The sequence below is a fragment of the Plenodomus lingam genome (assembly GCF_022343315.1).
Source record: "Plenodomus lingam strain CAN1 chromosome Unknown contig_22, whole genome shotgun sequence".
In the NCBI taxonomy this organism is placed as follows: Eukaryota; Fungi; Ascomycota; class Dothideomycetes; order Pleosporales; family Leptosphaeriaceae; genus Plenodomus; species Plenodomus lingam.
Window position 1 is genome coordinate 957113 of NW_027093939.1, and position 21546 is coordinate 978658.

The 21546-nt window shown below is 54.1% G+C and overlaps 10 protein-coding genes across 10 annotated transcripts; 5 read left to right on the forward strand and 5 right to left on the reverse strand.

Moving 5' to 3' along the window:
* Positions 1-756: 756 nt before the first annotated feature.
* On the reverse strand, positions 757-1371 carry IAQ61_005667 (uncharacterized protein; the record flags this gene model as incomplete). Its single annotated transcript, XM_066096881.1, has 1 exon — positions 757-1371. The coding sequence occupies one exon, from the start codon at positions 1369-1371 to the stop codon at positions 757-759; it is 615 nt and encodes a 204-aa protein (XP_065953232.1).
* A 2380-nt stretch (positions 1372-3751) lies between these two features.
* IAQ61_005668 (uncharacterized protein) lies at positions 3752-5332 on the forward strand (the record flags this gene model as incomplete). The annotated part of the gene is made up of 1 exon (XM_003839890.2): positions 3752-5332. The coding sequence occupies one exon, from the start codon at positions 3752-3754 to the stop codon at positions 5330-5332; it is 1581 nt and encodes a 526-aa protein (XP_003839938.2).
* Positions 5333-5518: 186 nt separating this feature from the next.
* On the forward strand, positions 5519-5758 carry IAQ61_005669 (uncharacterized protein; the record flags this gene model as incomplete). The annotated part of the gene is made up of 1 exon (XM_066096882.1): positions 5519-5758. One exon carries the CDS (start codon positions 5519-5521, stop codon positions 5756-5758), a length of 240 nt encoding a protein of 79 aa, XP_065953233.1.
* A 107-nt stretch (positions 5759-5865) lies between these two features.
* On the forward strand, positions 5866-6733 carry IAQ61_005670 (uncharacterized protein; the record flags this gene model as incomplete). Its single annotated transcript, XM_066096883.1, has 2 exons — positions 5866-5999; positions 6532-6733. The coding sequence occupies 2 exons, from the start codon at positions 5866-5868 to the stop codon at positions 6731-6733; spliced, it is 336 nt and encodes a 111-aa protein (XP_065953234.1).
* A 618-nt stretch (positions 6734-7351) lies between these two features.
* Positions 7352-10016, reverse strand: IAQ61_005671 (uncharacterized protein; the record flags this gene model as incomplete). Its single annotated transcript, XM_003839888.2, has 4 exons — positions 8892-10016; positions 8737-8837; positions 7637-8680; positions 7352-7577 (listed from the first exon to the last, which is right to left on the reverse strand). Exons 1-4 carry the CDS (start codon positions 9258-9260, stop codon positions 7352-7354), a joined length of 1740 nt encoding a protein of 579 aa, XP_003839936.1. The 5' UTR covers positions 9261-10016.
* A 955-nt stretch (positions 10017-10971) lies between these two features.
* Positions 10972-14745, reverse strand: IAQ61_005672 (uncharacterized protein; the record flags this gene model as incomplete). The annotated part of the gene is made up of 5 exons (XM_003839887.2): positions 10972-11021; positions 11091-11325; positions 11382-14317; positions 14407-14594; positions 14672-14745. 5 exons carry the CDS (start codon positions 14743-14745, stop codon positions 10972-10974), a joined length of 3483 nt encoding a protein of 1160 aa, XP_003839935.2.
* Positions 14746-15480: 735 nt separating this feature from the next.
* Positions 15481-15711, reverse strand: IAQ61_005673 (uncharacterized protein; the record flags this gene model as incomplete). Its single annotated transcript, XM_066096884.1, has 1 exon — positions 15481-15711. One exon carries the CDS (start codon positions 15709-15711, stop codon positions 15481-15483), a length of 231 nt encoding a protein of 76 aa, XP_065953235.1.
* Positions 15712-16440: 729 nt separating this feature from the next.
* On the forward strand, positions 16441-17118 carry IAQ61_005674 (uncharacterized protein; the record flags this gene model as incomplete). Its single annotated transcript, XM_066096885.1, has 2 exons — positions 16441-16814; positions 16959-17118. 2 exons carry the CDS (start codon positions 16441-16443, stop codon positions 17116-17118), a joined length of 534 nt encoding a protein of 177 aa, XP_065953236.1.
* Positions 17119-17996: 878 nt separating this feature from the next.
* On the reverse strand, positions 17997-19562 carry IAQ61_005675 (uncharacterized protein; the record flags this gene model as incomplete). The annotated part of the gene is made up of 1 exon (XM_066096886.1): positions 17997-19562. The coding sequence occupies one exon, from the start codon at positions 19560-19562 to the stop codon at positions 17997-17999; it is 1566 nt and encodes a 521-aa protein (XP_065953237.1).
* Positions 19563-20326: 764 nt separating this feature from the next.
* Positions 20327-20994, forward strand: IAQ61_005676 (uncharacterized protein; the record flags this gene model as incomplete). The annotated part of the gene is made up of 2 exons (XM_066096887.1): positions 20327-20476; positions 20563-20994. The coding sequence occupies 2 exons, from the start codon at positions 20327-20329 to the stop codon at positions 20992-20994; spliced, it is 582 nt and encodes a 193-aa protein (XP_065953238.1).
* Between the last annotated feature and the right edge of the window lie 552 nt (positions 20995-21546).

The following is a 21546-nucleotide window of genomic DNA, read 5'->3' on the forward strand; positions in this document are numbered from 1 at the left end:
CTCTCGTATCAACATCCGGAAATTCCTTGTAATGTCTACATCATAGCGTGCGCTGCATCTGTCTACTCACTTGCTTGCGGTGCTCGTCGCGCCTCTGGGATTTTTTTTCTTCTTTCTTTTCTTTTCTTTTCTTTTCTTTTCTTTTCTTTTCTTTTCTTTTCTTTTCTTTTCTTTTCTTTTCTTTTCTTTTCTTTTCTTTTCTTTTCTTTTCTTTTCTTTTCTTTTCTTTTCTTTTCTTTTCTTTTCTTTTCTTTTCTTTTCTGGCACTTGTGTTGAGGGAATGTGCGAGGAGAGTGCGTGATAGGGTACTGTACTGGGTCGGTATGCGTGTGCAGGTGTGCAGGTGTGCATATTGTGTGTAGTGTGTAGGTAGCAGGTGCAGATTGCCCAGCCCAAGCTACGCTATGCTCTACATACCGCTGGCTGTACTATACACCTTGCTGCATAGGGATGTCTAACCTGCCCGCCACGTACACGTACGTCTGCATGTCATGCATCCTGCCCCTCTGACCCACCTGCTTTTATTCATTCTCTTTTTTTTTCTGTTGTAAATTGGGCGTTTTGTGGAGGGAGAGGGGATTGACTTTTTTTTGTTTTTTTGTGGCTTTTGGCCTGGGGTGGAAGGGAGGGGGAGGGGATTTGGCGTTGACAAGGCGAAGGGGGAAAAAAAGGCGCAGGGCTGATTGTACATGTCCCTTTTTTGTTTTTGTTTGTGTGGTTTTGTTTGGGTTGGGGGATGGCATGTGGGGGTGTTGGCTACTCTTGGGCCGTGTGTTGGTGGTTTGGGGATTCGAGTGTGTGGATGGTGGTCGTACTCGCGCTGATATTGCAATGGGCTCTAGATGAGTGAGCAGTGGACAAGTGTGCGTGTGCGGGAGAGTGTATATGGATAGGGGCGATGTGATGAGGTGGGGATGGGAAGGGATGGGAAGGGGGTTGGATGTGTACAATTACGAGTGATTGCTTGATTGATTGCTTGATTGATTGCTTGATTGATTGCTTGATTGATTGCTTGATTGATTGCTTGATTGATTGCTTGATTGATTGCTTGATTGATTGCTTGATTGATTGCTTGATTGATTGCTTGATTGATTGCTTGATTGATTGCTTGATTGATTGCTTGATTGATTGGGTTTCAAATGCAGTGAGTTGCCTTGCCTTGTACGGACTCGAGTCGAGAATTCTAACCAGTTTTTTTCTTCTTCTTCTTTTCTTTCCAAAATCCGTGTGCAGTGACGATGTTGTGTGTGCAGTGACGATGTTGTGTGTGGGGTACAGGTGTTGTACTGTACCTTCCCTCCCCAAGCTATACCCAACCCACTCCAACGTCCCCCCGTCTCCAGCCAGACAGTACAGGCCACAATCTACCATCTACAGTATATCACAAGCAAAACAGCGTAGGTGATGTACGTGCAAGACGGCATCCATGTCGCAAGCACACATGGCCAACAGACACGGCCAAGACCTCCCGGATCAAGCAGGTCCCCATCCTGGCTTCACTTTTCTCTCACGCTGGCTCTTACCGCACGCACTGCTACTCGACATGGATGCGCGCATATGGTGTACGGTGTGCGATGTACGGTGTCCACTGTATGGCTGGAGAAGACGGGGTGTAGAGAAGGTGAAGGGTGGTGATGTGGTGTGTATACTCTACCCAATCTAGGTAGGTACCTAGGTACCCGTGGACAAGGGTTAAGCTAGATAGGGTAGGTGCGTGAAAGCTTTTTGATCATCCAGGATTTTTGTCTGCGCGGGGGGTGGGATGGGGGTTAGAGTGTTGGGCTAGGGAAAGGTTGTGTGTAGCGAGAGAGAGAGAGAGAGAGTAAATGTGTGTAATTGGATTCATTATTCATTGTAAATGGCATGGATGGTCAATGTGGGTGATGAGTCATCGTGGGCAAACACTGGGTTTTGAATGTAGTGAAAAAGGGCATGTGGTCGGAGCCACGAAGCGTGGGTTGGTTGGTCAGTCAGTTAGGCAAGTAGACAGTTTTCTAGTCTTCATACAGCCTGAAGTGGGCAAGGACGCGGTTGGGCAGTGGACGGTACGGGCAAGTATTGTAACAGTACTGTACAATGCTGTAGACTGTCGACGGCTCATTGGCGGGGGAAGGGCTGGCAAGGCCGGAGGAGGGGATGCAAGACAGAGTTGCGTGCATGCATGCGTGCGTGCATGCATGCATAACTGCAACAGGTGCCTACCTGGTTGAGATGGGGTGGGTAGAGAGAACCTGGTAGAGATAAGGATACGCCATCTCACAGGTCGACAGGCTCGGTGCCATTCCGGTAAGAATTGTGCGCGATGGAGGGTGTCATTGTGGGTGCATGTCATCCATGGTTGTTTGTGAGATGAGGTGAGATGGAAATCTACAGTTGATTACTTTTTGCGTGTTTTTTTTGCGACTTTTTTTGTTCGTTTTGGATCAGGTGGGAAAGGCAAGGAGGGTGGTGGATGGGAGGTTGCAGATGAGGGATGATCATCTATCCTACCCAGGTACGTTATTTATCTCTAGTTTGAACAAGGCTTCGAGAAGAAAAAAGGAGCGAGGCGTGGGGCGGGCGCAGGGCTGTGGGAACATGGTACTTACTGTACCTACTGTGTACACGCTGTGGTAAGCGGAGGTGGCAGGGCGGGCCAATCAGCGGCCGTCGAGTATCCAGAGGAAGTCGTCGCCAGAGTGTCGCGCATTGCATGCAGGACAAGCCCAGGATACTGTACTGCACTCTGGTGGGAGGATAGGGTACAGTCTACTATCCTTGTCGTCGGCCTGCTCAGCCGCTAGCCTTTGAACCGTTGTTTTTTGTGTGTTTTTCCTTTGCGTCTGTGTGAACGGCCTGCCTGAAAGAGGCAAAAGCGGAGGGTCCTGCGATCAACGCTGGAACGAGGCAAAGAGGCAAGAGAGAGACGCGTGGGAGGCTACTGGTACGGTCTTGTACAATACGCAGTGTAGGGTCGGTGTAGGTCCCATTGTAGGCAATGTCAGTGCTGGAGTGGTGACAGCTGGCCATGGTGCGAGGCAAAGATTATCAGCCGCAAGGGCGTCTGAGTGGTGCCTGCATTCTTTTCCTCCGTGACACCGTCAGACATGGTTGCGCGTGTGCCTGGGCAGTCGAGTGCACGCTTGAGAGAGAGAGAGTGTGTGTGTGCGTGTGTCAGCGAGTGAGTGAGTGCTCTCTTTATGACTGATCGGCTTGCACCGATAAACCCTCGTCACTCGTCATACTGTCTGCCTATCGTCCGTTGCCCCCCTCCCCCCGGAGTTTTGATTCCTTATCGCTGCCGAGACTGCCTCACGTCACGTCGAGACTTACAGTACAGCATCTGCCATCTATAGACTGACTGACTGGCTGGCTGGCTGGTTGACTACCTGTCACCACTTCCAACACAGCCTTTTGCTCACTCTACCTCTATACTCTATCCCATACAGGATAGACCTCCTCCCACCTCCTCCCATCCCATCTCCACCGCACACGCGAGCAGTGGGCTGCGGTCATCGCTCGGCCAAATTTGGACCCTGCCCAGCTGCCAACTGGACATCGCTCGCGGCCGTCCGCCTGGTCTCCCCCGTCCAATCCCCGACCAGCAATAACGTAAAAGCAATCAGTTGCGAGACGTCACAGCCCGACCCAAATCCATCTTCCAGTCCGTGCCTGCCGTCCGCCGCTGGGAAGCCTGCCGAACAGTGTTAGTCACCGGGAAAACGCGCTCAGGGCCTAGGGAACAACGACGCCGCTAGCACACAAGACAGCCATGATGTACTCGCCAAGGTCCTTTCCCTACCTCCAACCATCTTCTCCTTCCTCACTGCGCCGCTCTGAGAAGATGGCTCCGAGGACTGCGCGCACTAGACCGACTGCCAGAGCAACCAAGTCGGATCCCTCGAATACGAATACGCATACGCACACGCACACGACCACGACCACGACCCCCACTACCACCCCCACCGCAATGCACACAACTACACAAATCGCGGACAGGACGAAAGGAATCAACAAGGAGAACCAGAGGCCGCCGATGCCTGCTACCGCCAACATGCCACCCCATTCACAGCCCGTGGTCATACCCTCGCGAACGCCTCTAAAGTCCCTCACTTCGACGCAGACGGTGAGGGCAAGAGGACACAATGGAGGCCGTCCGTCGCGCTCCGTCAAGGGCCACGATCCCAGTGCCGTTCCACCGGCTGTCGCCGCCCTGTTGGCCGTCACCGCGATCCCAAAGATGCCACCGCGCCGCCAGCGCAAGCCCTCGGCCATGGACAGGACCATCTCCATGGACGAGCTGATCCAGGAGTGGAAACAAGACGATTCCGAGCTCTCGTCTTCCTATGGCGCCTCGCCCCTGGACTTGCTACTGGGCCGTGTGGACGAGTCAGAGGACGACTGTGGCAGCCTCATGAGCATGGAGCAAGAGAAGGATTCCATCTTGACTTCGAGGTCCATTTCGAGCGAGTCCATTCCTACCATGCCGCCCTCGTTGGATTACGACAATCCATCCTACCTATCTTCCCACTGGGACAACCTCAGCACTCCAGAATCCCTGGGCCGCAAGTCGCTCTCCGAGCGCAGAGAAAAGGTCGTCTCTTCGCCACCAAAGGAAGACTGCGTATTCGACCATCCCTTGCTTCACTTTGGGCCGGAAGAAAGCGAGGAGATGCTGCAGACCAACGCCAGGGAACTCGTCTCCTCCCTACCCACGTCAAACGAGCGTTTCCGCTCCTTCAAATCCAATCTCACCGCCTCCATCCAAGCCCTCAAGTCGGCCGCAAAGAACTTTTCCAACTTCACGGCCCCCAGCGTACCGCCAGATGACTTCCTCACCCGCTCCCTGCTCTCCCCGAGCTACACGAGCGAAATGCGCCCCAAACACCTCGAGGGCCTTCCCTCACCCGAACTCCGCCGCTACCTGAACCCACAGCCTGCCCCCATTTCCCCCACAGAACTCTCCATGCACCTCCACGATTCTTTGACGCTCGATGCAGACGCCGACCTCGAGGCGCCCATGATTCAGATGCAAACCTACGAGCGTCGTGGCCGCAGCCAGAAATCTAAACGCGCGGCGCGAAATGCCGCCACCGATCCCTTTTCCGAAGCTGGGCGCGCGGCGACGACGGGGGAGCCGACGGTGCGCCAACGCGAACCGCGCGAGAACGGCGACTTTTTGCGCGTCATTGTGCTGGAGATGAATATGCGACGGGTGGGTAAGCTGGATCACAAGGCGGTGGGCAAGGCGAGGATCTGGCTGCCTCCACGGAAGCCCGTATCTGGCAAGTCCGCCGCCGTGCAGCTTGTGGCTGGTGTGCCCAATCGGTGGGTGGGCATTGCAGCCGGCTGAGGCAGCACGTGAGAGGTGCGGACAAGACGTCACACATCACACGTGCACTTTCTTTCTTTGGATGAAACGTCGATTTACAGGCCCTGCGAGAGGACGACGGTTGTTGGCGGCGCCGGGAGCACGATCAGGGTGTGTATATCCTATCGGGCCGATGAAGTGGTAGAATCCCACACCCGTCCAAGTACCATGATCACCTTGGGCACACACGCAGCAAACAGCTCAGCAGTGACGAGACAGACCCTTGATCCGTTCACCAGTCTTGTCCCGTCACTGTACCGTATCTACAGTAGTCTGTACACTGGCCAGCCGCGTATCCCGCACCACGCACCCTACCCCGATATGAAGAATCGCCAGCACACGACCCCAATCCGCACACGGAAACCTCCAATCGAGGCCGCCGTACCGTCTCCGCACTGTATGATATGACGTCCGACGTCATCCCCCCCTCCGTGGTCCACAGATGCTTGCTCGGCACTGCCTTATCTACGGTACTCGTACATACTATGCTGTGATCTAACACGCCTGCATAACGCATGTTGCATCATCACCATCCCGGTCTTGCTGCAGCCTCGTCATCTCCTCGGAGCGTAGCTGGTTGTTGGTTGTGCGCGTGGGAGGTTGAGGTGTGCATATGGATGGATGGTGTGGCAGGTAGCGGCGTCGATGCGTAGGGTGGGGTTGGTGCTGCATGCGTGTGTGCGTGCGTGCGTGTGGGATGGATTAGAATACAGTGGATTGCAGTACAGACCGTGGATTCCAGTGCAGAGACGGGACATTTCCCCCTTGTCCTTTTTTTTTTCGTCAAAGTTTCCGGTTTGGGAGGCGGGGGGGTGGATGCGCACGTGGGGTTTTTATGGAGGGGGTTGGGTGGGCGTGAGGTGGGTTTGGGCTTGGAGGATGGGGATGGGGAGGATGGGGATGGGATTGGAGGTTAGGGGTTAGAGATTAGACATGAGTAGATGAGTAGATGAGATGAAATGGCAAGGCCATGTGGGTTTTGCATTGGAATTGTAGTGTAGTGTTGATGGTTGATGGTGAATAGTTACATCATCACTCGTCCTACACCTCGTCCTACACCTCAACCTAAACCTCAACCTAAACCTCAACCTACTTCCTCTCCCTTCTCCATGATAACTAATACACGCATACCCATCCAAGCAGGATGTAGTCTGATGCCCACCTTACGACTTGTAGAGTAGGACTGCATGGTTGAAAACGAGCGTGTGCTTGGTTTGGATGTGGATGATGGGTGGGTTTGTTGTTTTGGGAGCTTGGGGATGGGATTGGGACTTTTTGGGGGGCTTGGGGGTGGATGGGGTGGATGGATGGATGGGTGGATGGATGGGGTGGGATGTTGATGTGACTATGAGTGCATGTGTTGATGCTGGTTTGGGGGTTTAGTTGGGGTGGTTTGGTGGGGTGGTTTTCGTGTATGTGGTTTTAATATATGTGGTTTTCGTGTATGTGGTTTCAATACATGTAGTTTCAATACAGTGTTATGCATCTTACTATACCCAATTACTTCAACGTACCATCCGCCCAACTGGATTCTATACAGTATACGCCTGATGCTTACTGGTTATAACACAATACTGCTGGTAAACTCTGCATGCTTGAATTCTTGGTATCTAACCTTGCTTGAACCTTTGACATTACTACCACACTACTCCTCGCAATCTTGTATGATTGACCACCATACACCATACACCATTCACCATTCACATCCATATCCACATCATATCCATATCCATATCCACGTCCACATCCACATACATATCCACATCCACATACATATCCACCTTCCATCCCAGCTCCACACCACATCAAGTCGCGTCAATGGCGGAAGACGGTGTCGAGAGTTTGACGTGAGGATGGGGTTTACGAGTTCGTACAGACGAGCAAGGATAAGAGTGCAATAGACACAGAGACACGGATAGAAGCCACACATTTCTAAAATCCACAAAATTGCTTCATGCAAAGACCCCCCCTCCAACAAGACAGACACAAGACCCCACCCATTCAAACCCCGCCACCCCCCCGCGCCCTCGTCCCCCTCAAAAACTCCCACATACTCCGCTGAACCCTACGTTCACCCGCCGCAATCGCCTTCTCGTCAGCCGCGACAATCACATCCTCGCCTGTAACCGGGTGGTCGAGTTTGCTGGGCAGATGGGGGAAGAATTTCATGAGGGCCCAGTAGAAGAGGCCGGCGGCGAGGAAGGAGTAGATGTAGCCGATTGCGAAGCTGGTTGTTGGGTTAGCAGGGGGGGATAGGGAGGGAGATGGTGGAAATGGGGGACGTACAGATTCTTAGCGCCGCTGTCGAGACTGATAGTATCCAGGGAGACACTATTAATAAAACCAGGAAGCGGGGGTAAAAACCCCAAAACAAGAGCGACGACAGAACGCCAATTCGTCGCATACCGAGCCGAATACCTATACATGCCGTTGAAATCGTACATATCCGGCACCGACACATTGCCGCGACGGGAAATGTAGTAATCAGTCATGAGGATGGCGGTCATGGGTCCAAGGAAGATGGTATATCCACCAAGAAAAGCGAGGAATTTCTGCGCCGAGGCGAGAATCTTCCAGGGCACGCAGGCCCAGGCGCCGATGAGGGCGGCGAGCAGCTGGCCGCGCCGGATGTTGATGTATTTTGGGCAAAAGGCCATGAGGTCGTTTGCGGCGCTGATGGAGTTTGCCGAGATGTTGATGCCCAGGGTGACGATGATGAGGCCGATTGCGCCAAAGGCGGCGGCGGCGCGGCCGCCAGAGGAGCCGGTGGCTTGCCAGAGGTCGAGGATTTCAATCGGGTTCCAGATGATGTGGCCGTAGGCGGACTGGGCGGCGGCGGCGGTGAAGATGCCGAGGAGGCCGACGACGGTGAAGATGCAGGGAATGACAATGGCTTGGACGTTTTGTGCGCTCGGCTTGCTGGCGTAGCGTGAGAAGTCGGCAATGTTGAGGCCGAGGGTGGCGTAGTTGCCCAGGACGGAGTTGAGGTTTGCGAAGAAGGCCCAGGAGAGGGCTGAGCCGTGGCGGGTGACGCCCTCTGTGATGACGGTGCTGTTGCCAATGGTGCCTCCGGCCCGGCGCAGGGTGTCTCCAAAGATGGCGAGGAAGATGATGGGGGCGATGATGGACTTGAAGCCGAAGAAGTACTGGATCTTGGTGTAGGGAATACATAGAAAGGGTATCTGAAGCAAAAAGTAGAGGAGGAAGGCCACGAAGCCCGATGTCGAAAGACCTTGGCTTTCAGGAACATGGTTGGGGATTCGTGCAAAACTGGGCCAAATGGCAGCGAGCAGGACGGCCATGCATTGACCGCCCGTTACGGTTTGAACACTGAATCTCTTGTCAGCGTTTCTGCAGGATGGAATCGATCATGTATCACAACTCACCCGAGCCAGATGATAGCTAGCGCACAGCGAGACACGACGACAAAGTAGCTAAAGTAGTAGCCAAACGGCATGCGAGAAACGACGGGAAACGGGACATGAAGCTACAAGACGTATTAGCCGCTGCTTGCTCCTATCTGACGGAAACTTGAACCTACAGTGGCCCCGATTCTTCCATTCACAGTAATGATGACACCCATGATCGTGTTCCCCAAAACACAAGCCCCAATCGCCATCCTCCAACTCAAACCAGCCGCAATCATGGACGAGGCAACCTCCCAGTTGGACACGGCCCAGGCATCCGCCATCCAGTACGCGATATACGAGCCGGTAGCCCATGTCCGCTTCGAGGGCGGAATCGGATCGAAGTCAGCATTCGACGCACTCGGCGTCGCTGCAAAACTGCTGGGCTCGCGTTCAACGGCCAGCGCCCACCGAGTCCGCTTCATCGGTCGAGACTGACCCATATCAGTCGACGAGGAGTCGCGCTCGGATGCGCGGCCTCCCTTGTGGTCTTCCAACGCCATGAGGATTATCAAACGTGCTCAGAGGAGAGAGAGAGGGGGGGGGGGGGGATGTAACGAGGCCCAGACAGCAGCAACATGAGGACAGGGCTGAAATGCATCTTTAAAGGCTACTACGGTAAGCACAATCGCGCCCAGGATCTGTGGCGTGCCTGAATTCGGACGTCTTGCGACTTCTCTTATCTCGCGAACCAACGGCGATCAAGCTCCAGATATGCGGGCTCGCGTAAAGGCTTCGATGCGGGGTGAGCCTGGGAGCATTGACGGGTTTGGATGGCTAGAGTAGGGGGGGGGGAACTTGGAAGAAGCCATTCCGAATCCAATGTGCGTCGTTCAAGGATGGCCAGACGGCGGTCTCCGGGAAGCCAACCTCTGGTCCTCGGCAACACCGCCAATGCACGCAAACTACCGCGTAGTTATCATGTAGTATCGCGAACCCCCGGGTCGGTCGTACCCAATCCTTCGTAGCCACAGTGCACGCGATGATAGCGGGTGTTGTTGAAAGCGAGCGGGCCAATGGTGTGACATTGTGTTTGTTGGAAGGGCTGATGAGCAGATAGCGAGAGATATTGTACGTCTGTGTCGTTACTTGATCACATCGAGTAAGGCATGTTTAGCGTTGGGAGCTGTGGGAGTCTGCCCGATAGGCAGGGCGCGGGAGGCGGGCCGATGCAGAGCGTCACAGTGTAAGTGTTGGGAGTAGAGTAGATGTATGTTCAAGCATGTTATCCCTCGGTGTCCGCTGCGACTACATCTACTTGTTGTCATCTGTCCACTCTACGTTACTAAACAACTGCGAATTCTCCGGCGAAGCTAGCGAGAAAAAGGCGGAATAGATATGCATGTAGGATAGATGGTGCGGGGGTGGAGTCCATCATGTAGCTAAGCATCGTCGGACTTGGTAGCGAATACAACGTACATGAACCACCCTATCAAAACTTCCCCTTTGAGCTCTATATGCAAAGTATTGCATCAGCATTACTGGTTGGACAAGGAAATGCAAATGAGTATGGGGTAGGTTAGGTCAAGTTCGGTTACCCAGCGTTCTCACAAGGGCATAAACACACACCATCCAAAAACACCCGCCAGAATGACCACAAAATAGGCTGCGACCCGTGCAGCAATATATATTACACACATGATTTGCTTAAACTCTGAATATAATACAACTGGCAATCGCTTCGCCTCTGCCTCTTGCTACGCCACCACATTGCCTCCATCTCCCATCTCCTCTCGCCCCAGAAAACATTTCAGACTGTGACGGAAGAAGACAAAAAAGTGGCTCGCCAAGAAGATATAAAACGAAAATCTCCAGACAAGAACAGAAAAAAATTGTTCAAGTGAGTGAACCTCTGATTTTGCACACGAGAAAGAAAATAAGAACAAAAGGAAAAGAGGAGAAAGAGGGAGAACAAAACACTCCGCCACCCTCCCGCCTACCTCTCTTTTCTATATCCAACCCAAAAAAAACTCAAGGAAATAGATGAGGTGATGCTGGATTTGATTTCGTACGATCATGACGGACAAGGTCTTTGCGTGGACAAAGACCGGGTATGGGTATGAGTTTTGGGGAAAAAGCATGAGAGGCAGCAAGTATGGTGCGAGTGTGAGACAAGGAAACGAGTATCGAGTATCGAGCAGTCGGTCGGGTCGGGTCGAGTCGAGTCGATCCGAGAAAAAGTAGGGGACAGATGAGAGGAAGAAAGGGACCAAGTTAGGCCGCTTGACCATAGGCAAGCCAGGCATCATGTGCCTCTGTCAAGACTACATCCGTATTAGCATTCATTCTCCGCACACACCTCACTCGCAGGGATGCAAGGCCAACAAACTTACTCTGCAGAATCTGGCTCTGCGCCATGTACGTCTCGCATGCACACTGCAGCGTCCTGCCATCGACAAAGTCCAGGACAACACTGTTCGGGAGTTCCTGGCGATCTTGGTCGGGAAGGTAGGGAGCGCGGAATTCGCTCAGGTGGAAGCGCTTGACGACACCCTTCTCGTTGGAGCGCGAGGGGCTGAGGACAAGGTTGCCCGAAGCATCGATTTCAACATATCGGCGTTTCCAGAGCTGTGATTTGATGCTATTAGTCAATGTAATATCCAGCCTGTGAAAGAGCCACTTACCAAGGTATCCGGAAACTGAATGTTCAGATCGCCAACATGCACCGGAGACGGTGGCTCTCTGAGAGAAAACAAAGAAGATGATCCGAGGCCCTGCTCAGGAAGTCCGAGATTGTTGCTCGAGCTCTTCCAAGGCATGGACGAAGACATGCGCTTGAACATCTTGCTCGTCCTCGAGTCCTTCCTTTCCTTCTTCTCCTTCTTGTCTTCGCCACGTTCATCGCCGCCATCGTGGCTGTGGATGGACCTCGTTTCGCTCATTCTACGACCGAAAGCTCTCCATGTACTTTCCGAGGATGTTCGTGATGGTGCGATGCTTTGCTCGCGTGAGTGTGAAGACGAAGGTGGTGCTCTTGGGGAGGCTGTCTCGGGCCTGCCACGAGTCGGGCTCTTGGGCGTCCAGGTGGGTTTTTGGTGGTCGATGATGAGGGGACTTTGGTGTAGTTCCAGAGGTGTGTTTTCGGTAGGCATTGCCAGCGTCGGCTTCGCAGTGCGCTCATCGCGAATGATACGAGCCGTAACCTGCACGGATTCGGGCTTTTCGGCTCCACGGACATTGTAAGCAGTCGACTTGACGGGATCAGACTGCTGCTTCTTCTTTTTGTCAGGTGTTGAAGATGCAGAGGAAGTCAAAAAGGCCGGGCCTCCCAGCCGTGAGGATGACCGTCCATTGGGCGATGTCTCCGTAGGCGTAGCTGCAAAGAAGGAGGATTTGCGTTGCGCCAGTGTCGAACCTGGCTCGAGCGAGTTGCTACTAGCATTGCCCGGCGTCTGTTTAAGTTCGCGACTAGACTTTTCTGCAAGTGCCTTGATCCTTTGGGAGATGCCAGACGAGACGGTAATCTTCTTGGCCGCCACTACGGTGTCTGATGTCTTTGGACGAGGCGGCCAGCCACCCGATGCCTTGCGTACTGAGAGCTCAGGTGAGCCGCCTCCGATGCTTCGGTGTGTCGATGCTGTCCCAGGGGGTGTCATATTGGAAGCAGATGACTTGCGTGAAAAGAAGGGCGTGATGGGGGACTTGGACACAGACATGGGCTTCGCTTGGTGTACTGTGGCGCTCTGCAGCTCTTCCATGAAGGAATCATCGGACAAGTACTCGGTCTCTGACTGTTCCGCATTGAATTCGACAGGATCAACCAGACTTTGATGCGCCTCCTTGGTCTCGAACCAGCTGTGACTCTTGGGAGTTGGCATGAGCATTGACTCTCTGTTCTTCCTCTTGAAAGCCTCTTCATACCCAAAGCCTTCGCCTGATGGCATGTAGATTCTGGACTCTCGCTTTGATCGTCGTGCACGCCCATCGTCTCCTTGCTCAGCTGGCATGGTAAGCCCACTGGCATGGTTGTCGAATGCTGATGAATCTGTGACGGTAGTCTGTGGAATCGTGCTTTGCAACGCTACTGAAGCGGCTGGTGTCTGACTCTCGGGGACGACAGTGGGTGTGCTATCGACTGATTGGCCCTCCTCAAGGGAATCTGGGCTGCGAACGCCAGAGGCCTCTTGCTGATCATTCGACGTCTTCAAGCTTGCATGTTCGTCGTCGTCGTCTGAGAGGGATGACGGTCTGGTCGAAGGTGGAGCTGATGATCCCTGTGTCTGTGCGGACATTGGGGACGATACTGAAGCAGCAGAGTTGAGGTCATCCATTTCCATTTGGCTTCCGGTAAAGGCCAGACCAGAATTGTCCAAGCCCGACGGCGACAAGTGGTCCTCTACAGGCGAGGGGATGGCATTAGAATTGGAGATGCCCTCTTCCTCCTGTGCAATGGCTCGTTCATCTCCTGTGTCTGATGTGGTCCTTGTCTCTAGGTCTGGATTCTTTAGCGATGCATCAGTTTTATCCTCAGGAGCAGGGGTGTCTGCCTGCGATTCCGACGCAGCGGCGGCATCTGCAGACAGCTTCGCTTTCTTCTCCTCTTGTGCCTTTTGTTGCTTTTTCCGCATTTCCAGTGCCTTCATCAGCCTGGTCTTTTCCTGCGTCATACCCGTGGATCTATGCTGGCTAGAGTACACAGACACGGCGGGCATCGACTTTACACTGGCAGGTGTCCTGCTCGAGTATGCGGGCGAGACGGGAGAATGTGGCATGTCGGGCGTTTTGGGAATCGGTGGTGGAGGCGGGATGGCGATGGCGGGAACGGTGCTAGAATTTCTGGTCTTGGACTCTTTCTTCTCCGCGGCCTTTCGAGTGGCAGAGCGAAGACCAGGGGGCAAGGATGAAACTGGCCTTGCAGCGTCTTGTGAGCCGCTTCCCGAGGTGGACGGTCTCCTTCCGTCAGTCGAAGGGCGCGGCCGTGGTCCCAGCTTGACCTTGGGCTTGGTGTACTGGGCGTAGTAGTGTTCGTAGAGCTCGTTGTAGGTGGGACGTGTCGTCTGAGAGGAGAGACGAGGCTCGGGCCCACCTTCAAACAGCTGATCGTAGCTCTCGAGGGTTGCTTGTAGGTCGGCAAGGTCCTTCTCTGGCGGTGTCATGGGACACTCAGACCGCACCTGCGTCGAGACGTGCGACTTTTCCGGCAATGCTATGGATGCGGGTCGCACTTCTGGCTTGGCTTGACTGCTCTTCTCCTCGAGCATCAGCGGAACCGTCTCTGTCTGCGAAGTCAAGGAGCCATTCCGCAGCGAGTCGTCTTCATTGCTCGACCGAGGCTCGAGGATGGTGGGTATGGCCGATTTTGCAGTCGTAGGCCGCAGTGGGCTGGTACCGTCCTCGTTGGTGGTGTTGTTGTGTCCCTCCTCTGCCGCTTCTTGTATCCAGCTGAGCTTCTGATGGCGTGAGGATCCGCTCGAGGAGGAGCTCGAGGGGGCAGCGGTGTGCAGGGTGCACGCAGCGGCAAGGGCGGCGTCGCTAAGCTCCTCTGGGGACGTGATGGTGAGGACAATGTCGTGCGGCGCGAAGCGGTCGGTGATGGCGAGAAAGTGGACGGCGACGCGCGCTATCAAGGCACAGATGTCAGCAAGTGGAGAAGGGTGGAGGGTAAAGGGAGCCAAAGAGGAGAGAGAGACAAAAGTTGGGCATACATACCCTGTAGCAGGCGTGAAGTCTCGTCGGGCACGTACTTGACCAAGACCTTGCGACGGCGGTATAGCAACAGGCCATAGAGCGGTGACTTTTCTTGATACTGTGTGACAGCAACGCGTGCCTCTCCAGCACCGCCCGTTCCCCGGGTCAGCACCTCTACGGCATCCCTGGACGTATATCGCAGCAGGAACCTGTGTTGGACGCGCCAAAACGTTAGCAGGGTGGCCCGAACATGCGGAGAAGACTGGCTTCAATGGGCGCGCCGTACCATCCCCCAGCCTCGGCGAGGGCGCTCTGGTACGCCTGTGTGACGGCGACACTGTCGAGGCCGTTGAGCGACATGGTCTTGCTGGCGGCGCAAGGCAGCAATTCCAGGGCCCCAGGGGCGACGAAATGCTAATCAACTGCTGGGGAGCCGTGCCTTGGGGAGCGGAAAAGAAAAAAGAAAAAGAGTTGAGTTGTGGGCGGCTGGCGGCGTCACGATGGTCGCGCAGGCGGGAGGTGCAGGGCGGGCGCAGGGGGCGATGCTGGAGCCAGCTGGGGGTCAGGGATACGGTAACGTTTAGCAGGCCGTTGGGGTGTAGGCCTTGGTAACCTATCTACGGTACATGGCAGTAGTGTGTATGTACATGTATGCGCCCCCGGGCATTCCTTTGCCGGCTACATGTAAATACAGTGGTGGTGGTAGGACTGGGAGAGAGTAGGTATGATAATGGTGGTGGTGGTGGTGGTGGTGTGTTGGAGTAAAGAATGGGCAAAGATTTGAAAACAGAAGAAGAAAAAAAGAAGAAAAAAAGAGATGGATACCTAGTGGCGGGATCGAATGTCTCTCCAGCGCTCCAGCTCTCCTCTCTTTTCCCCCCGTCTGTGTCAAGCGAAGTTCGGGCAAAGGCTTTTGGGGGTGAATGGTGTGTTTCATGTTGGACAAGAGAAGAGGAGAGGGGTCCAAGAAACTCCAGGGAGCTCTTTCCAACCTCAAGCTACGGCAAGGCCTAGCGTGCCGCTCCCGAACCCATCCATCCATTCATTCCAACCAGGCCGAGCCATCTGACGAAATGGCCCCTCGCCCGTCCCTGACTACTCTAGTTGTAGAGGAGACGACCAGTAGTGGTGTGCTTGGTATCTGTCCTGTCCTGTCCTGTCCTGTCCTGTCCTGTCCTGTCCTGTCCTGTCCTGTCCTGTCCTGTCCTGTCTACTTTCATCGTCGATTCCCATCGTCCCGTCTTGGGGGGCGAAGCTCACCCTTCTCTCTGCACCCAGTTCATCTCGTGATTGCTGAAGCGCTTGCCGTCTCAACCCGGGCACCATGACGGCTTTTTATCCCAAGGGAGAGCGAATGGGATTTCAGGACCATTCATGACGCATGACTGTTTGGGTAGGGGACGGGAAGCGAGAAAGGCAGTAGACAAATACTCCAATAACTCGGTAAGCTACCGGGTAGTTGCAACTAGGGACTCTCCTTGGCCTCCCAGACTGGCATTCTATACACCTTCAACCTTGATCAGACCACCTAGGTTACCAGCGTAGAGGGTATCTTTTTTACGACTGTATGTACACACCATCGAGCGCTGAACACTACACCCACAACCATAGTACCAGACGGATCGCCGTGGTTGGAGTAGTCTGGTAAGAGTATGCCCCACCCTCTCTCTCTCTCTCTCTCTCTCTATCGATAACCCACCCATCGACTCTTTCTCCCGGCCCTTGCAGCATCCATCCCAAGCCCACACGCCTACATTCCCTTTTAGGCTTGCGCTCATCTCAACCTAAACCCTCTTCCCCTCTCTACCCAGGACCTGCCTCCGTTCGCTTACGGACGGCAGCGGCCGAATCTACACTTGTCACTAGTCTCCTAGTCTCCACCTCCCACCACCCTGCATCCCCCTAAACACTACAAGATGGCCCCCAGCTGCAACCAGATACAACACCTACCTACCTACCTACTCCGCTTCCACCTTTGGACCCTTCAAACCTGATCCTACAAAACTCTACACACTCCAACCCTATCCCCAAAAAAAAAACTCGTTTCAACCCACAATGCCCACCCTCCCCCCAATCTCCACCCTCCCCAACTCCCCCACCCAAACCCTCACCCAAACCCTCGACCTCCTCTTCGAACCCTCCCCCACTCTCCACACCCTCACCCTCCCCATCCTCCGCTCCACCACCTTCCCCACCTACAGCCTGCTCATCACCGCCGTCGCCGCCCAACTCACCAACCTCGCAAACGCAAACGACCCGGCCAAGCTTCAGACCCTGGACGCCATACTGAGCGCGCATCCGCGGTTAGGCGAGAAGAAGGTGGAGAGTGAGCAGAGTCGTAGGGAACAGGCGGGGTTGGGGGAGGGGGAGGGGGAGTTGGAAGCGTTGAATCGGTTGTATGAGGAGAGGTTCGGAGGGTTGAGATATGTGTATGTATTTTTGTTTTATACAGTATTACTGTTCTTTTTGTTCTTCTTCTATTCCTCCCTCCCCCCTCCTCCCTTCCACCCCTCCTTCCGCCTCCCCTGTCCCAACACCCAACCCAACTAACCCCCCTCCCCCCCCCCTCCCAGCGTCTTCGTCAACGCCCGCCCACGCTCTGAAATCCTCGACGACATGCGCGCCCGCATCGCCCGCGGAGATATCCACCTAGAGCGCCGCGAGGCTATTGCTGCAATGTGCGATATTGCCGTCGATCGGGCGGGGAAATTGCAGGCTGGGGATGGGGTGTGAGGGTTTGGAGGATTGCAGGGATGGGGGAGGGTGAATGGGAGTGGGTGAAAGGGGAGGATGGGGAGACAAGGGGATGCAAGTTGGAGATGCGAAGAGATGAGAAGAAAAAGAATAACAAGAGATGAGAAGAATAACAAGAGATGAGAAGAATAACAAGAGATGAGAAGAATAACAAGAGATGAGAGGAATAACAAGAAATGAGAAGAATAACAAGAGATGAGAAGAATAACAAGAGATGAGAAGAATAACAAGAGATGAGAAGAATAACAAGAGATGAGAGGAATAACAAGAGATGAGAAGAATAACAAGAGATGAGAGGAATAACAAGAGATGAGAGGAATAACAAGAGATGAGAGGAATAACAAGAGATGAGAGGAATAACAAGAGATGAGAAGAATAACAAAAAAGATAAAGTCCACACATCAAGAAATAAACTACAAAGAACCCCAAATCCATCACCCCTCTCAACCCCCCCACCAACGAAAAACACTATACACAACATCCAACGCCCCCCGCCCCCCCAGAAGAATATACACCCCTCTCCTACTCACTCACCCGCCTACCAATTTCACTTGATTTGATCTACACATCACCTGCCCAAGCTCAACGCCAGCCTCGTCTTCATCTCAGTCGACCTCACTCCACCCACACCCACACCCCAAAGCCAAAGTATCCCAAAACAATAAAAAAAAATTCTCAACTTCATAAACTAAAGATTTCTACAAGATTAACCTCCCTCCCTCCGCCCCCTTCCTGCTCAAAGGGAGAAACACTTTGCTCTTCACCATGTATTGCAGGACATACAGACACCCCAGTGAAGAATCACGACAACAACAATAACAACAACAATAACAAAGACAAAACAACAAAATAACCCCTCATCCCCGCCGCCCACCCTCACGACCAGACTGCGATTGTGCATCCCAGACCACGGCGTTGGCGGGATGACTGAGCGGAGACGCAATGCCGATGCCGCTGCGCATGGAGCTTGTATTTTGGGGTGGGCATGGGCATGTTCGAGGGAGTAGGGGAGTTGGTCTTGATGTCAATGTTGATGTCGATGTTGATGCTAATGTAGTCGTCGATGTGAAGTTGGGAGATTGTGAAGTTGGAATAGTTACGAGGAGGTTCGAGCTCAAACTTGGGCTTGGCGTCGTAAATGGCGATTTCGTAGTCAACGTAGAGGTAGATGGAAAAGGAGGCTTCACTGTCCTCGGGCCAAGGTTCGGTGACACGGCAAAAGAATCCGTGCTCCTTGTCCATGACGCGCCCGTTTGTGCTGGCGCGAGTACAGACGGGAAATTGGGTGATGTAGAGCCGGGTGACAGGGCGGGAAGAGGTTGGACTTGTGGAGGAGATATTATCGTCGGCCACGTCTCATCCACGCTGTCGTCGACACGGTCGTACGCTCCGAAGACGGAGTCGTTGGGATCGAGGGGCTTGAGGTTGGGGGATAGGGGTAGGAGGGGGCTTGGTATGGCTTGGTCAGTGCTTTTTGCCGCCATTGTAATGGATGTTGATGTTGCTGCAGAGGGGGAGAAGGGTACGTCGTCGTCGTCTCCATCGTCATCGTTGTAGGGGATCAGGAATTGCAGTTCGTCGTCGTCATCGTCGAAGCGATTGTATCGATTTGGACCTCCCTCCCGATCGAAAGCGTCGTAGTTTGAGAGTCCAAGGGGTGACGGAGGAAGGGGGGAGTGGTCTCGGCACGAGGCTTGTGCTCGCTGCGGAGAGAAGGCGTAGGCTGCATTTGGAGAGCGGTAGGTTGGCGTTGATGTGCTCTTCTCTGGTTTTGCTTTCAGGGGTGGTGAGGAGGAAGTGGGCGAGGGACTGGGCGAGGACGATGGAGAGGCAGAAACGATAAAGTGCTTGCCTGTCCTGACAGCTGCAGTAGGCGGGACAGAATGTGTTGTCGAGTGTACGGGGCGTGTATAGGTGTCGATGGCGCCATGGTCGAATTCCAGCTTGGCCAGTTGCAATTGCTCTCGTTCCTTCTCTTGCTGCACTGGCGATCGGCTGTCCCGACTGCCTCTTCCTCGACTACTTGCGATGGTTTGACGCCGTATTCGATTCAAGATTGCCGCTTTGCGCAGCAGGTTCCTGCCAAGCGCTTTCTGCTTGGCCCATACGGCGATCTTGGAGCTACCCCGATCGACGATGTTGGTGGCGGGGTGAGAAAACTGTGGCGACAGTCGTGAAGTGATGAGGAGCAATCTGAGCCGGCGTTTCTTCTTCTGCAAACAAGAGTGCTCGCCGTCAATATCAGCGGCTGCACGACTGCGCTTTCCCGCTCGAGATGGAGACGGCTGGGGCAGGAAGGTAAGAGGCATGTCGAGAGGAGGAAGCAAGCCAACAGGCAAAGAGCCCCGGGTGACTCCTGGAATGAACAGAGGAGCCAGGTTTGGCCCAGTCGTTGTCGTTGCGTGGTCCTGCGTCGCTTGCATTATCCACCGTTACCTAGTGGCAAGTGCCGACTTCGAGAAATAGTGGGGAGCGCACGATGCAGCATACTCGCACAAAAGGTGTTATTTCCGGCACTGATTGGCAGTGTACGACAGCAAGTGATGGAGGCGGAGGGGTTTGTATCAAGCGGAGAGTTAAAGGAGTTACTGCGGCCAGGTCGCGGCGACAATCGATCGTGGTTGAGTGGTGGAGTAGTAGTGGAGTCGCTGGGGTGCTGTGTGCTAAGAGAGGGAGCGATTCTAGCTGGGGTAGGTATAGGGCAAGTATTTCACGTCTGGAACTTCAGACTGTCACGAGACCCCAAATGACACAGCAGCCAAACTCGGGCATCGCACTGCGCGTGTAATGGAAATGATTCGTCGTCCGAGAAGAATTGCGAAGCCGGGGGGGAAGGATGTCGTCAGAGTCCCCTGAGCAAGAAGGGGGGAGGGGAGGAGTTGAGGGAAACGAGGTAACAGGGCAAGTAAGCTGTCAGACCTGAAAAGTCATATGGATTCGCTAGCCAACACAGAACAGTAGGGTGTTGTGAAGGAGGGGTTCAAGGTAATTTCGCTAATGTGACTGTACGGTACTCTACTCTACAGCATTGCGAGAGAGCGTTTGGGGGACACCGACAGCATGGAAACTGCGGGGGATGCAAGGAAGCTCCAGCGCCCCCCCCCCCCCCGCCAGACTAAGACTGAGGTTGTACAAGAGGGACAAGAAGAAACAGGTGACTATGTGCCCATCAGCCGCGAGCTGCCCTATGCCCTATGTCTGCGCTAACCATGCCCTCATCACTGATGTCCAATCCGAGTGGACAACGTGCCACGACGAAAAAAAAACGCAAGCCACTGACGTCTGGAGCAAGACCGACGCTGCGCCTGTAAGCAGTAACTTGTCCGTCGACTACCTAGTACTCTAGCAGGTAGCTTGTGTGTGAGGCTGCAGGCGTTTGGAAAGAGGCACAGCTGTTTGTGACGGAGGAGGGCGCATGAACAGGAGCCCCCATTCGGCGAGGGCAACTGGGCCACACAACGGCCTCGAACGCAGTCGTCCGCGCGGCCAGATGCCGTTGTGGCCTTGGAAGGTTTCGAAATGAGGCTTAAAAGACTGTCAGGGGAACGTTGCCGCGTCTTGCTTGGCGGAGGATTCGTCGCGGGGGACACTGGAGCAGTTCCAAGGTGGCATGGAGCATGCATCAAGTCCGACTTGACCTTGGTAATCCCTCACTCAAACTCAGACTCAACCCCCTCTATCCTATGCTACTCGACCCTTGCTACAGCACAACACGAGAAGAACGATCAGCCACCCTTCTCGAATCACAAGTGCAAACCCTCCCGCCGAAATCCTCTGCCCGGTGGCAAACAACGCCAATCGAGCAAGGAATCAGGCCCATTTTTGATCCTCGATATCCTTGAGGGTTCCGTCTGACGATCCGGTAATCCTGGCTACATGCTGCATGTCGAGCATCAGATCGCCTCCAGCACCACGAGCACCACATACGAGGCCAACAGTCTGGACGAGCTGTCTTGTCCCTCAGGTCCCTCGCTCTCCTCATCTTGTAGCGTGAGTGCGGGTTTGTCCGCACCATGATCTCCCATGTGCATGTATACGACGCCAGCCTGCGAGCCTGAGGGCTATTTCGAACGGTCAAACTTGAAAATCCCTGCATAGTGCTGGGCTGCAATGCATAGCCTCCATAATCTCCAGGTACGAGTTCATATCTGCTCTCTTGAGTCTCTTCTCGCCAACCAGGCTACGCTTCTTTTCAAATCCCTCCCCCGCTCAAGGATTCCCCAAAGCCACACACCTTTTCGATTACGCAGAATGTGATTGGCCAGTTGCTTGAACGCACAGGTATGCACTCCACCTTGCACCGCATAACACCACTGCACTCCGCACTTGTTGCCCAACACCACGCATCTCCATCTCACTGGCTCGCACCCTCCATCTTTTAATTAGCACGGGTCAAGACGGCCTTGT